Below are 14,766 nucleotides of genomic sequence, written 5' to 3' on the forward strand. Positions count from 1 at the left end.
GCTTTTTAATGCTGCAGAGACATTTACATAGGGAATAATAACGCCACTTTAAACCTGAATAGATGAGAAAGAAGCAGCTGAAAAGATCTTTCGAGCCAGGAAAGTTTCGAAGGATGTTTTGTTGTTATTATTTTTCGAGGCACAGCTGGTGAAACGGTGTCAGTGCAGCGGGTACCTGGGTTTCCATTTGTTCAGAGAGCACACATGAGTGGTGATATTTACCAAGTGCTGATTGAAACTCACTGGACAGTGAAAGTGAAACAGGGTCTGTTTCTTCGGGGGTTCTGATCCTGCACAGGTCTGCTCTGCTTCTTTTGACCAGAGTCCAACCTGAAGCACTGAAACAACAATTAAAATGAGGTTAATCAACATTATCATCCGTCTGAACGCTGCTGAACCAATCTGCAGGAGGATCTTCTGATTGTATTTCACAGAAACAGCACAGAGATACCCAGAGGGTCTGTGTGGTAAAATATAACATCTTTGTTCAAAGTTTTTAATAACAAGCATGGCAACAAACATGGCATAAGAACAATGCATGTTTAGAAAAATATATCTGCAAATGTATTTTTCAGAATACACTATACATCCACTAAACCTCTACTGGATATTAAACATGTACAGTTTCAAAGCTTCAATATAGGATCACAGTAGAAAACAACACGGTCAGTTTACTCTTAATAATCTGCATGTTTGGATTGGTTTACATCAGGGAGGAGATAAGGGCGAACATTGAGGTCAAACAGGCACATATCCTGAGGTATCCTAAGTTGTGGTCAGTATACCTTTTTTGCACGTTTCTAGTTTTGAGCAGCTGGATTTTCACCAACTTGACATGAAAACAAACCCCCAGATGGTCCAATGTGTCACAATGGTTTGGTTCAGACGCCATGATAAATGAAAACATAGACAACCTACAGCTGCTCAGAGCTAATGTGTAAACAGTGTCGTGGTCTGAAGGTTTATTACACAGAGCAGAAGTGTGTGGGGCCTCCCTCAAACACCACCTTCCTGACCTGTATCCACCAGACATGATACAGGAGTCAAAGCAGGTGCCTCCTCTTTCTTTACTTCAGAGCTCAGGATTATGCCAACACAGAGAGTATCGCTGAAGAGTTGAGTTTGAGTGAAAGAGGTTTTGGAATGCAGTCATTGTGGAGCGGTGTCTCCGTAGCTTAAACACTGTGTGTGTTCAGTGCAGACAGATCTGTGTTCTGTCTCTGTCCGAGTGTCTTTGAGGAGAGGGTCCAGGCTCAGAGGACCTGAAGACCTGATGGTCAGTATCCTGCTGGATAGCCTCCTTTCCTGGGGTCGGACTCCGCACAGAGGCGCTCTCCCTGACGGACCACCGCCTGGACCACAGAGTCAGGGATCCGTAGCAGCTGTGTGACGTGGTTTTTTTGGACCAGACCCTCCAGGACACTCTGCCATGGTAACATCAACACACAGGCGCACAGATGGAGACTGTGTTAAGGTGTACAAATGACAACATTGCACAAATGATGCTGAATCAACACAAATGATCATTTCCTTTAATACATGCAGGATCAGGCACGCTGTCGTGATGACTTGTAGCAAAGCGTGTCTTTGTTTTTAAATTAAATGGAGATCAGATAGAAACAAATTTTCTTCTTTCAAACAACTTTTTCTAGATACAACGCACCGAGGTAAGGTATTCATCAGTACATTTACATAACGCTACGGTTTGAAATGTGACATCAAGCAAACATTGTAGCAGCCAGCTACATGTAGTGCTATCGGCAGCCCGGTGCTTCAACTTATCTGTAGGCTAACATGACAACAAGTGAACACTATAAGTTTGTAAGTAGTTAAGTAGCCGTTAATGTTTAGCGCAGATGGCAGTGCAATGCTCTAAGACATGTCTGTAATGTGTAATGTTAGTGAATCCTGGTTATGTCCTGCCAGTCATCTACCAAGCAGAGCTAACGTAACCTCACTCTTCATTTTATTGATAGACTCTCAAGTTTGAACAGACCACTGCAGAATAACTGCTGACTGTGGGTTGGAATGAACATTAGCACAAACAGTTTAGCTCCTGTGTTATAGAGCTAATGGCTAATTAACTTTTAGCTCAGGCTTTATCTCTCTCCTGTTTATCTTTCTTCTGCTCTTCTGTCCTTTTTCTGTCTGACAGTTAGGCTCCTGTGTCCACCATCATTACACTACATCACAGAAATTGTTTTCAGCAGAGGAAAAACACAGATCTCTCTTCTCACTACTAAACTTCGTCAGCCGGTTTGGTGTTGTCATAGAGATCTGGACATGCCATAAATCAATCTGGTCTTCCTCGACCCGATTGGGAGGCCAAGGAGTAGCCATATTTGCATCATAAGTTATCAAGAAATTTGACAAGCAGATTTTTCTCATCCCATTTCTGATTTTAATGTCTTGAATTAGACATTTTTCTGGTTTTGTCATGTTAGTGTGGTTCATAATAAGTCTAAAAAGATATTTTTTTACTAAAAATAAGACTAAAACACTTTCAAATTTTATAAAATTAAATACAATCAAAGACTTCCATAGCGACCAGGGAATGAACTAAGATACTTGGATTAACCGCTGATTTTCTTGTTTCAAAATAAAGTGGGATTCTCACTATTTGTGAAAACTGAAGTGTCAATGTCTAGTTTTTGGTATGAATTTGTGTTATTAGACTTAATATGAGCAACACTCACCTTACAAGTCCAGAAAATGTCTATTTTCAAGAAATTAAAGGCAAAAATGACAAAGACAGTAAAAAGGAGAAAAAACTCTTCCAGTGGGGGTCAGAAAAATGTGCCCGTCTTGTTTCTTAAAATAAGAATAATGTCTAAATACAAGAACATTTAGAGAATTTTTATGCTCTTTCATGTCTCATATTTGCCTTTTAATGTCCCGTGACTTAAGAAGGTTTAAGACCTTTTTCTGGACTTGTCAGGTGAACGTGGCACATATTCAGTCCAAATGCTTTATGTTTGTTTCACCAACAGGTTTGACAGTCACTCTGTAATATGAGCACTTAATATGTGCTGTTGGCAGATACCAGAACCCAGGTACTGGGACTAAAAAAGCAGGATAGATGCAGCTCTAAATCCTTTGTTAGATATTCAACATTCTGTTTTTCGTCACATCGTCGTGTGTCGCCCACCTTTTCAAAGCCCTGCTCCACCACGGTCATGTTGGGGTTGAGCTGATTGTGAACTCTTGGCTCGGTCACGGCTTTCTTTAGGTCATAGTTAAAAAACAAAGAGTTCAGGATGACCTGGTTCAGACACAAATGAAAAGAGAGAAGACTTGAAATGTTTGCCTGAGCGTGTGCAGCGTGGAGATGCATGCGAATGAGTCAGACTTACTAAAGCAGTGGCTGTGGTGATTTTAGTGCCGCCTGAGGCTCCCACGACCATTTTCACTCTGTTTTCTCTGTCGAAGATGATAGTGGGACACATGGAAGACAGCGGCCTCTTGCCTGGAACAGATAAACAGAAAGAGGCTTCGACTGCTTAATGGGGAAATGTCTTCTTTTGGACCTGTGGTTTTACAGACCCCGGGCAGTAATTTAACGGCCGCGCTCATTTGACATTTATTTCAAAGGAACGGAAACAAACCAAAGAGCAGCAGAGACACAGAGCGAGGCTTTAAGTTAGAGGAGGAGGAGGGTGCTGATTGTGTTTAGAGATCCTGACATCAACAAACACAGTATGAAGTGAAAAGCAGCTGAAAACAGCATCCTGGCTGCAGAGAGGGGGGAAGGGGACATCCGTTTTGTGAAACCAAACGGCATAATAGGCAGGCAATAACATCCATGAACACAAACATGTCCTCAAGTCACAACCATCAGAGAGCCAGGCTGTTACACAGGTGACGGTTCAGCTCAGACACACCTGGCTGGATGAAGTTGTTCGGTGAAGGAGGAATCCCAAAGCCATTGGTCATGTGTGGGGAGCTGAAGTCGTCCATTTCATCGTTGAAAATAATCCCAGTGGATGGAGACATGACTTTAGAACCAAAACTGGGGAATAAGACAGTTTTGAATCATTTCTTAGCAAAAAGGTAGCACATATTATCACAGAGAGTGTTTTCTCCCACTGATTTAAGGTTTGCTTTACTCTGAAGAGCAGAAGAAACCCAGTTGGTCATTCCTTATCTCATCAAATTACAAATATAACACTTAAACAAATCTTGATAACAGTGTCCAAAAGAAAAATGTTTACTTATTGAGTTACATGTTTGTTTGTTTTTTTATCATAGAATTGGGAAATTTTGACCCCAAAGTCAGGATTATCTTAGTCCTATTAAAGCAGGCAAAGGGCCTGGGGGCAAATCGTGGCCGAAGGGCCATTTTCATACATACTAGCTTACATCTTGCAATGTATTTATCATGTCACTGAAAGGAATCATGTTCTAAATCATGTCTTCATTTACATTTACTGTCGAGATCACAAAACAAACCAAAGTCAATCTAGTAACGTCTCACTAAACTACATGTGGACTGTGCATTAGTTACTCATATAAAGCTAAAGCCCTGTTTATTCAGAGAAACTCAACAACTCTTACAGCTGACGTCACGACACAGATTAAAGTTGGGAAAATGGAGCACAAAAGACAAAGAATGGTGCATAAAAAAGTCCAGAATGCAGGATAAGAAATACTTTGTCTGAATATAAAACACAATCCTGATAAAATCCAGATTCTGATCCTGACATAAAAACATCCTGACACATTTTCTCCATATCGCCCCCTAATGGAGAACATGTTCCTTGGTCAGAAGCAGAGTTTGCTGATGCTGATGTTTACATAGCAGGTAACACTGCAGAAAACTGACCACTGATCACCTGGGATTGAGAGACTCCTGCGGGACAGGTGAGGTTTGACTTCCTCAGTCTGTGATGATGGGACAAGGAGGTTTGACCACACTTGGTGACTGTTTTTTTTTTTTTTTTTTACAGAAACCAGTAAAAGAAATAGTTAGCAAAAATCATGGACATGTTCCTTTCAGGGGTTGATAAATATGTCTTTAAATAATGAGGACACCTCTGAACTGAAGGGCTGGGTTCAACAACAGAAACTTTCAAGCAGGTAAATATAAACACTGTTGTCTGTGTACTTGGGACAGTTTTGAGATCTTGCCCACTCCAACCCCCAACCCTGTGCCACAACATTCCCCATTGCTGAAATATGTGCATGCTTTTTACTTTGGGCATTCTACTTTTTATTTTTTAAATGATATTAAGAATAAGAATAAAAATAAAAACTGCTATTAGGATGTTTCTGTTTGTGCATGTTTTGGCGCCCCCTGTCACATTTAGAGCTATGGTGATCTGGATTTAGTAAACTTCAAAGAATGTTTGTTATCAGGTTGATCCTGTCCATGTGTGTTTGAAAATCTAGGACAAAAGTAAACTTGATTACCTGATCCTGGCTAGCTAATTTTTTCCGTAAATCTGGACCAGTGTTTTCATTTGGTATAACTGGATCTGTTTTGTTTTATTTTGTTTCGTTTGTTGTTGTTTTTTAAGTTTGACTCCTTACTATAGATTAATGGTGCTGGTGGCGGCCACAGCGCTCCCGTCCTCAGCTATGACCGACAGATGAGCCGTCCCATGGTTGTCTGGGACAAAGTAGTCGGGCTCGTAGTAGCTGTCTGGGTGGGTGGTGTCGTCTGTTATTTTGCTCCTGATGCCGTCAGCAAAGAAATCTGAGGTCATGTTGTGGATGAGCTGAGAATAGAAAAACAAGTCAGACTCAGAGAGGAAGCTAAAAGTCATCAAAATCAGAGCAACTGATGACCTTTAGAGATTTACAGACAATATAAACCTAAAAGTTGTGGTTATTGGTGCACATCCTGTCCTTGTAGGGGCATTTTAAAGTAGGTAAAGTCAGAAGTTCTTCAAAACAAGGTCTCATCAGAAAGCTTACATCAGTAATGTTGAGATAACGTGGGTCTCCCAGTCGACTCCTCTTGGCGTAAGCAAAACGAAAAGCCTCCACGATCCGATGGTACGTCAGAGTCTTTGTCTCTGCTGTTGACACACTGGTGTCTGTGAAATTATATCCTGTGAAATATCCACACAAAAACATGTCAAGAGGAGATGGAGAACCACTGTTTTTAGTCTTTCAGGTAATGAGTCTCTCCATCATTGCGCTGAAAGCTCATGTCAGTGAGAGACAGGTCTTTAAACTCCCTCCTCAAATAAGAACATGACACCTTCCAGTGATATAGGTGTGGGACTGAGCTCCACATTCATATATGAGCACATTATATCTGATCCCCTGTTTGAAATTAATGATGCCACTTTCACTTGCAGCCCAGATAAACAGGCTCTGGCTGAACAGATGGGTGTTGGTGGTGAATTAAATTTGGCAGGAACGACCGAGTCCCAGTTCTGTTTTCTGCGACCAAAACAGGCAGAAAACATTCCAGGGACGACCCGGGGAAACCTGACATCTTTCTTCTGCTTGGCTGCTCAGGAGCTTGGCCGGGCTACCCACCATCCACTATGTTGAGAATGAGCGCCAGCACAGGCCCGCTGGAGGGGGCGTTTGGGACATGCATGGTGTATTCCCCGACGTTAAGCCTCAGAGGGTTTTCATTCAGCACGGGCTGGTACTCTGATAAATCATCCAGAGTGATAATGCCACCTGGAAGGAGCAGAGAGGTGTCAGAGACAATTTAAAATGAAGAATACTGCTTACTTTTATAAATGAGACATTTTTATAAAGGCCTGTTCCTGAGACGTTTTATTTCAGGCTCTCCAAAGAAAGAAAAAACATGAGACCTGCAGCCTGGATGTCCGCCACGATGCTCTGAGCCATGGATCCGTTATAAAACACATCAGGACCCTCCTCTGCTATCCTTTGGTAAGTGTCAGCCAGCTTTGGAAATCTAACGATGTCATTTTCCTTCAGGATGTTTTTCTCTGAATCACAAAACACTTCACTGAAAAACAAAAGAAAAAAAGAAGGAGATCAGTAATAATCTCAGCATTTGAGTATTTGTAGCTGTAAAATCAACACAAGTAGCTCTCAGGACTTGGGTTTTCAGATGGTTTCATCTGGATCAGATTAACCCAGGATGATTTGAGCTTTCAGAATCCAGTCATCAAGCTCACTTTTATCACAGGGGGCGCCAATTTCCACACAAACTGAGAACTCTTCGAGAGTTACTTTAAATTAATATATTTAATATTCAAAGATGTTAATGTATTTGAAATGAAACCAACATTTTCTTTTGTTCCTAACTTTCATGTCTACATCTGCTGTCAGACTGCAGCAAATTTATTCAGGAAGATAAAAATAACAATAAAAAAGTACCTCAAGCATCAGCTTGATGTTTTGATATTATGTTTTGTTTGTGAAAATAGATATCACATTTTGTTCCTGCGACCCAGCCTGAACACATCCAGTCCTCTGCTGGAGAGCAGTATATCCAGATTTTTCAGCTCAAAGCTTTCCTATCCGACTGGAAAGTTTTTAAATCTGAGGTTTTGTTTTCAGTAAAAAGCAGGATAGCTTAACAGATCTAATTTTGTCACCTGTTTTTCTTTTGAAAAACTCCTTCTAAAGATTAGATCCTATCTGTTTTTGTTGGATTAGAGTACTTCTGAAAAGATGAGTGCAGACGATAAACTTTCTTGAGAGGCCAAAAGAAAAGGCCTTTATCTCCAGAGATATTGGAGTTAACTTTAACCTCTTGTTACCCTCTCGTTAGCCTTCTGTTAGCTTCCCATTAACCCCCTGGTAGCCTCTTGTTAGCTGCCTGTTAGCCTCCTGTCATCCTCCCATTGCCTCCTGTTAGCTTTTTATTAGACTCTCGTTAGCCCCTCGTTAGTCCTACATTAAAGGATGGATCTGCTCAACATATCAAAGCTTCTTGCCGTGGAAACAACACCACTGTAAGTAGAAAAAACAGCTTTTTGAAGATGTGTGATCACAGTGTGAAACTGGCGCAGCTTGCTTCATTTATATTGGACTGAAAAATAACTCATGTCAGTAAGGCACATAACGTGAGAGATGTTATGATTCCTAAACATATCAGCAAAACAGCACACGTCACCCAGCTGTTAATCTCGCTTCACTGGCTTCCAGTAGCAGCTCGGATCAAATTCAAAGTTCTTCTTCTGGCTTACAAAAAATTAACAAGAACAGCTCCTGCCTACCTGGGGTCCCTCATCCAGGTCTACACTCCCTCTTGCCCACTACACTCTGCTTGTGAAAGACGCCTGGTGCTCCCAGCCCAGCGCGGCTCCAAATCACTGGCCAGACTCTTCACCTCTGTTGTTCCCAAATGGTGGAATGAATTACCTAACTCTGTATGATCCACAGAGTCCCTTTCTACTTTAAGAGAAGTCTGAAAACTTATCTGTTCAGGGAACACTTGTGCACTTCAGCTGACCCTTCTCCTCTTTGCCCTCAGAGGTACAATGAGTCAGAGGGTCTATGGACGCGGTCACACTGGCCAATCGTGCCGTGCCTAAGCACGCTTCAGCCGTAAAGCACGTTTGGAATGGCCAGTGTGACCACAACTGTGCTCAAGCACGATTCCCTTCCGTGCTTCGGCACGCTTCATAGAGGTGGGCTTCGGCACGGTGTACTTCGAGCACAAGCACGTGGACACCGCGTGCGATCCATTACGTATAATCACCGCGAGCGCATCTCTCGACAATCATTTTAAACAAAGGGGGGGTGTTAGAGGGCTGTGTCGGGCGAAAATGACTTACCATAAGTCCAAAAGTCTCTAAAGTTGTAGCAGAGCTCTCTGTGTCTCATTGTGCTGACTCTGATGTGATCGTGCTTCATGTTAACAGATGCTTCACGATGACGTAGGCGGGCTGTGCGCGTGTCTGATACACGCTAAAGTCTGGTTCATATTGGGGTAGTGTGACCGCCGGCCGTACTCTCCAGCTGGGGATCGGCGCTGCAGGGGGGCAATCGCGCTTAGGCACGGTACGTTTTGGATGGCCAGTGTGACCACGACTCAGCTGTTATGATTTTTTTAAGCACTATTACTGATGTTTGATGAAGATTGAGGTATACTGTTGAAGCATTGCATGCAGGTGGCTTATTGATTATTGTACCCCCCCCCCCCCCCCCCCAAAAAAAATAATAATAATAATAATAAAATAAAATAAAAATAAATAAATAAATAAACAAATAAATTAAATAAATAAATAGATAAATACAAATAAAAATAAATAGATAAATAAATAAATAAATAAAACTTGCACTTAATGGCAGCACCTGCAGCCAAATAACTTGAAGCACTGTTGTCTCTCTAACTAGGTTTCCCTTCTTAAATAATTAATCTCTTCAAGTTTTATGTCTTGGTCATTTTACATATTTCTGTGAGAACATATTGTTTAGGAGGTGCTACCTCTACTGATAGCCCTGAAGACATTCTGGGCCACTGGATCCCAAATTGGGGGTCAGAACTCCCTGGGGGATTGTGAAATCTGGATCTAAGTTGCATTAAAGAATAGTTGGACATTTTGATAGGGATGCTGATCTTATAAAGGCCAAATAAAAGCTGTGTTAAAAGTTTAGATGTTAAGTTTGACACTTTATTACCATTTTTTAAAGTGAATGTTTTAAATGAGAAAAGTTATTCCACCTAAATCTGATAGGAAATAGAAATATGAAAGGTCTATGTTGACATTTCACCATACATGACATTCTATTGTAAAGTCATGAGAAATATAGAACAATAAATGACCATTTCATCAAACTCTAGAAAAAAAGCTTTCTGAATGATAAATAAAGATAGTTTTAGGAATCTACTGATCCTTTTATTCTTCAGATCTTGAACTTTGACCTTTTTTTTAAAACTCCTTATATTTTTCTCCAGGCCATGCGGCTGTATAACAGCTCACGGTCAGGGCAGGGGGAAAGCTCACAGTGACACTTGGACTCAGTCCCTTTCCCCTTTTTCCCATTCCCTGTTTACACAGCTGTCCCAAGAGCCAGCCTCTGGTTGGATACTTAAGTGTTTACCACACAGTAATCACACAACTATTTATCCAGGTATCCATCTAGCTATCTTTTTTAGACCACAGTTATTGTGAAAACAGTTTTATAATGTAAGAGAAACATGTGTTTGAAACATGTAAAGCAACATAAACATACTGATGAGTTTCAGTTTTAGGAGTTAAAACATGCAACAGCCTGATGAGCTGAAGATGTTCATTTTGGGGTTTTGAAATATAAAGATTATCCATAAATGCATCATTAAATGATTTTCAATCAGGGAACATAATGCAGAGAAAACCTCATTTTGTTATTATCTTTCTTGTTCTGCTGATGTTCTGGGTTACATAATACGGATTGAACAGGAGAGGCAGAAATAAGCTTTGGGCTTCAGTCGGCTCCTCTTTGGTCATTTCTGGTTTTTGTGAATTCTCAGTGTGTGAAATGAACCCGTGGACTTTTGTTCTTTTGAAACGAATGAACAAGTTAAAAATATATTCTTCTTTTCTCGACTTCAGCCCTGCCTTAAGTCCATGAACTAAAAACTGTTTGAGCCTGGAGAAAGAAACATAAATTGGCCTACATGTGCAGCACGTCGCCCAAGAAAACTTTTTTTGGATCATGGGCTGAGTGAGCAGTTTTATTCCAATTGCCCAGAGCGAGCTTGGAGTTCAGTATCCAGCTCTCGTGTGTATCAGAGGAGACAGTTTGGTTCGATTAGTTTATCCTGGCACTGACAGAGGCAAAGAGAAACAATCTGGCATTTAAAAGTGCACTAATGAAGAGGTTTGAGCATAAAGTGGGACAGAAGTAATGATGGAGGCGTAAGGAGGCTTCTGGTAGGTGGAGTATTTACATTTCAGTATGAGCCCAGGACAGTCAGTATCAAACTATTCCTTTCCAGATATCATCACAACTTCTTCACTAGATAGAAACATTAATGTGACACTAAAGTCGTTAGTTATGGGACCATGACGGTAAAATTTCAGTCGCTGTTTAATAGGTAACATTTTGTTCAGTGTTTAGTTCACCTTTCTCACATTTAGCTTGTTTTTCTTTCATTAGAGACCGAAATTCATGCAAAACAGAACGTTTTATACATTTGTAAAAAATGTGTACACACGAAAAATGAATGTAAATCTCAACACCTAATCTAAATCTAAATGTTTAATCTAAATACAGCAGTCAGTGGTGTGGGCAGGGCCACGTGATCTGAGGCAACTGCAGGGGGTTGTGGAAGAAAGGCGCTGATCTTCCTACTTTGCATAATTTCTAAACATTTAGCTTAACACTTGGCGAGCAATTTAACATTAAGATTTAGATCCAGTATTTAGATTTAGATTTAACACATTGGTAAGTGTTTACATTTTGATTTGACATCTAGATTTAGATTTAGTATTTGAATCTAGAGCTGCACAGTGGCGCAACAGTTAGCACTGCAGCCTCACAGCAAGAAGGTCACCGACTCAATTCCCAGCTTGGTGGGCCTTTCTGTGTGGAGTTTGCATGCTCTCCCTGTGCATGCATGGGTTCTCTCTGGGTACTCCGGCTTCCTCCCACAGTCCAAAAAAACATGCTCACCAGGTTAATTGACCATTCTAAATTGTCTCTGTGTGCGAATGGTTGTCTGTCTGTCTCTGTGTCAGCCCTATGATTGACTGGGGACCAGTCCAGGCTGTCTTGCCCAATGACAGCTGGGATAGGCTCCAGCCACCTGCTACTCTGAACAGGATACGCGGTTCGGAAAATGAATGAATTTACATTTAGATTTTGATTTAGTATTTACATTAAGATTTGACATAAAAAACCATAGACTGTTGAAAAAAAAAATGGACGTTATCTTGCTTAGCTCAAAGTGAGGTCGTCAGGTAAACTGCTCCCCCTGGTGGCTGGCTGCAGTATAGGTAAAAAGTTTGGCTCTCCAGTCATTCCAGATGGGCTGTGGTCAAACTTAAAAAAATTTAAATCAAAACTTTGAAAAACCTCTGATTGTTGTGGTGATTCGAAAATGTTATTTGGCTGTCTTGTATTCAAGTCCTCTTTTTTCGGAAGAGTTAGTTTTCATCAGTTATAAGAGGTTGAAAACGAGGTTTTTCGTCACATTTAACGATGACTGATAGCTGCCGTTCTCCAGTGGCGTTTTCTCCCGGAGGCCAAGGGAAGCCATGCTTCCTCTCTTTTTTCAGACTGCATGAAGTCAGGATGATTAGCCCATTAGCAATGTGCATGAAGTGGCCGCTTGTGCGTTTGAGCGGGCGGTTGAGTAAATTAATACGATGTTTAAGATAAGTCAATAGGATAATGTACGTGTGTGAGTGAGTGAGTGACTGAGGGTGTGAGAGTGAAGGGTGTGTGTCGGTGTTCAAAGTAAGTAAAATGAGTGCTCTCTGGGTGCTCTCACAGGTCATTCCATTACATGAAATAGCGATATACAAACTGCAACATAGTCTTTTATGTACCACTCCCTAAAAAAAAAATGCAGATTAGAGGCTTTTTCTCACTTGGCTTCCTCAAAAAAAATCCCCACGCCACGCCACTGCCGTTCTCGAGTATTTTTTGGGGGGGACTGTAAGATATGTCAGGGGGTAGAGTCAAGAAGTGATTAGACTCTTGAAAGAAAAAAAAAACATTATTTTTGCCCCCCGGCTCAACTCAGATTCTCCCAGAATCCCTCACAGTCTCTACTGCGCAGACTCTGGCTGCAAAACTGCTACAATGGCTGCACCTGTGACGGGGGTATTTTGGCTTTAAAACCGTACAATGGTAAATGGCAGAGCCACACTGTCCACTCTATATACAGTCTATGTTAAAAACACTTAAAATTAGGATTTTGATGTAGATGTAGTATTTACATTGAAATGTAGTATTTTTATGTAGATTTAACATCATAACTAAATATTTAGATCCAACATTTAGATTTAGATTTAGTGACTAGTTCAGATTTAGATTTATTTTTCATGTGTACACATTTTTTACAGGTATATAGAACATTCTGATTTGCATAAATTTTTGCCTCTAATCAAAGAAAACAAGTTAAATTAAAAATGTGGCCTATCAAACAGTGACTGGAGTTTTACATTTGGGGCCCCACAGTTAGTTTACCCTGTGTTGACTGTCTCACCACATGTTGGCGTCCTTTTGAATGGACTCTCTGCTCTTAAAGATGGCGTGAGCCAAAGCTTTTCCTATGGGGAATCCATGGCGAGCCAAGGCGATGCTGGGCTCAAACAGGTCCTTCCACGGCAGCCGGCCGTGCCTCTTGTGTGCCATCTCATAACCACGGATCTCCCCAGGGATGGCTATGGACAGTCCACCTGTCATGTAGAAACACAGAGTCATCCCACACACTCCCTTCCATCCTGCAGACTGTCTGTCTCTGAGACCTCTACAGGCACAGCGTCACACACGTAAAGATTTAATACTTCATGTTAAAGTCCAGCTCTAAATCTCTCTCCAGCTCTGACACAATGTCACACACTCTTGTTAAAGTAGCTGCAACATTTTAATAGAGGACAATAAAACCAACTTTATTGACTCAGTCTTTCTCCTCCTGTGTCTGGGAAGAACTCCAGGAACAGGAGCGCCTGCAGACAGATCGTACCTGTTCGAGAGAGCTTGGTGTTGTTGCCAAACATGTCTACAGTGGCGTTCATGGGCGCTGTTTCCCTGGCGTCGATGGTTTCCACCTTCCCTGATGAGCAGAAAATGAGGACACACTCATGCATGATTTCTGCTCAGGTAACGCTGTTGAGACGTTGTGACTAATGATGCACACTCACCTGTGGACGCGTTATAGATGACGAAGAAGAGGCCCCCTCCGATGCCCATGCTGTGAGCGTTCAGGAGGCCGACACACAGCAAGGCAGCGATGGATGCATCCACGGCTGATCCGTTTTTCTTCAGAATGTCCCTGAAGTTACAAGAAAAATTGAAGATGCTGCACTGCTAGATGTCACTTTAAGAAAAACTGTTAGCTTCTCATGTGTGAGTCCTTTTACCTCCCCACTTCTGAACACTTGCCGGCATCAGCAGCCACAGCAGCCTTGGAGTAGAAGTGGTCCAGGGGCTGAGGTGTGTTATTCTTCTCCAAGCCCATGAACACCCCGAGGAACAGGCTCACTGCAGCCACCGCGAGGACCACCAGACCCGCAATCAGGGACTTCCCAACCATTTTCCTGTCAAGACAAGATCCTTCAGTCCAGAATCAAGAGCTTCTGCTCCACATCTGAGTGTCTCGTAGAGTTTTGTCTGTGTCAGCCATAAAGCTGACCTGTTTTTGTTATGGAGTTATGACGCGTCATCCTCAGGTGTGACTAGTATCTGGATAATAAGTATGTGCTTTATTTGGAGTTGTTTTGCAGAGTTAAGAGCAGAGACAGTGACATGATGGAGGGCAAAGGTCATATGATCGTTCCTCTGTCATAAACAAGTTTGAGCTGTCAGATCTCAGGCTGTGCAGGAAGAAGTTTTTAATTTGAAAGGAAAAACTGTGCAGCCACTTCATCACACAAACAGAGAGTGCTGTGGCTCAGTCGATCATTCTTTAAAAGTAGACTTCACTTTCCCAAAATGATGGATGCCTCTGCCTCCTCACTTTGCACAGAAACTCTCCGGTTTCCTCTCTAACCTTGCGTTTCGCTCTGATATCAATCTGGCAGGCTCGCCAAAGTGAAGGTGAGAGTGATCTGTTTGCTGATGCAGGCTGCGTTCAGCCCTGACTCCAGGCTCCGTGTGATTGGCTCCACCGGCAGCGTTGCCGTGCCCGGTAACCGTGTCAGACTCTATTTGGCTTATTTTGCAGGCATC

The 14,766-nt window shown here is 41.8% G+C and overlaps 1 protein-coding gene across 1 annotated transcript; it reads right to left on the reverse strand.

Moving 5' to 3' along the window:
• Positions 1–1,126: 1,126 nt before the first annotated feature.
• ggt1a (gamma-glutamyltransferase 1a) lies at positions 1,127–14,131 on the reverse strand. The gene is made up of 12 exons (XM_074669959.1): positions 13,959–14,131; positions 13,740–13,870; positions 13,562–13,651; positions 13,082–13,274; positions 6,777–6,937; positions 6,490–6,639; positions 5,917–6,053; positions 5,530–5,717; positions 3,882–4,009; positions 3,354–3,466; positions 3,149–3,262; positions 1,127–1,424 (listed from the first exon to the last, which is right to left on the reverse strand). The coding sequence occupies exons 1-12, from the start codon at positions 14,129–14,131 to the stop codon at positions 1,278–1,280; spliced, it is 1,725 nt and encodes a 574-aa protein (XP_074526060.1). The 3' UTR covers positions 1,127–1,277.
• Positions 14,132–14,766: the final 635 nt, after the last annotated feature.

This window comes from Halichoeres trimaculatus, unplaced genomic scaffold (genome assembly GCF_033239565.1).
Source record: "Halichoeres trimaculatus isolate MK-OKI-2021-1 unplaced genomic scaffold, fHalTri1.1 fHalTri1_scaffold_5, whole genome shotgun sequence".
NCBI lineage: Eukaryota > Metazoa > Chordata > Actinopteri > Labriformes > Labridae > Halichoeres > Halichoeres trimaculatus.

Bases quoted from the DNA above. Each gene is read 5' to 3' on its own strand.
- ggt1a (XM_074669959.1), bottom strand. From the start codon at position 14,131: ATGGTTGGGAAGTCCCTGATTGCGGGTCTGGTGGTCCTCGCGGTGGCT. The intron at 13,871-13,958 runs GTAAAAGGACTC...TTGTAACTTCAG, and splicing joins AAGTGTTCAGAAGTGGGGAG to GGACATTCTGAAGAAAAACG. The intron at 3,263-3,353 runs GTAAGTCTGACT...TGTCTGAACCAG, and splicing joins TCACCACAGCCACTGCTTTA to GTCATCCTGAACTCTTTGTT.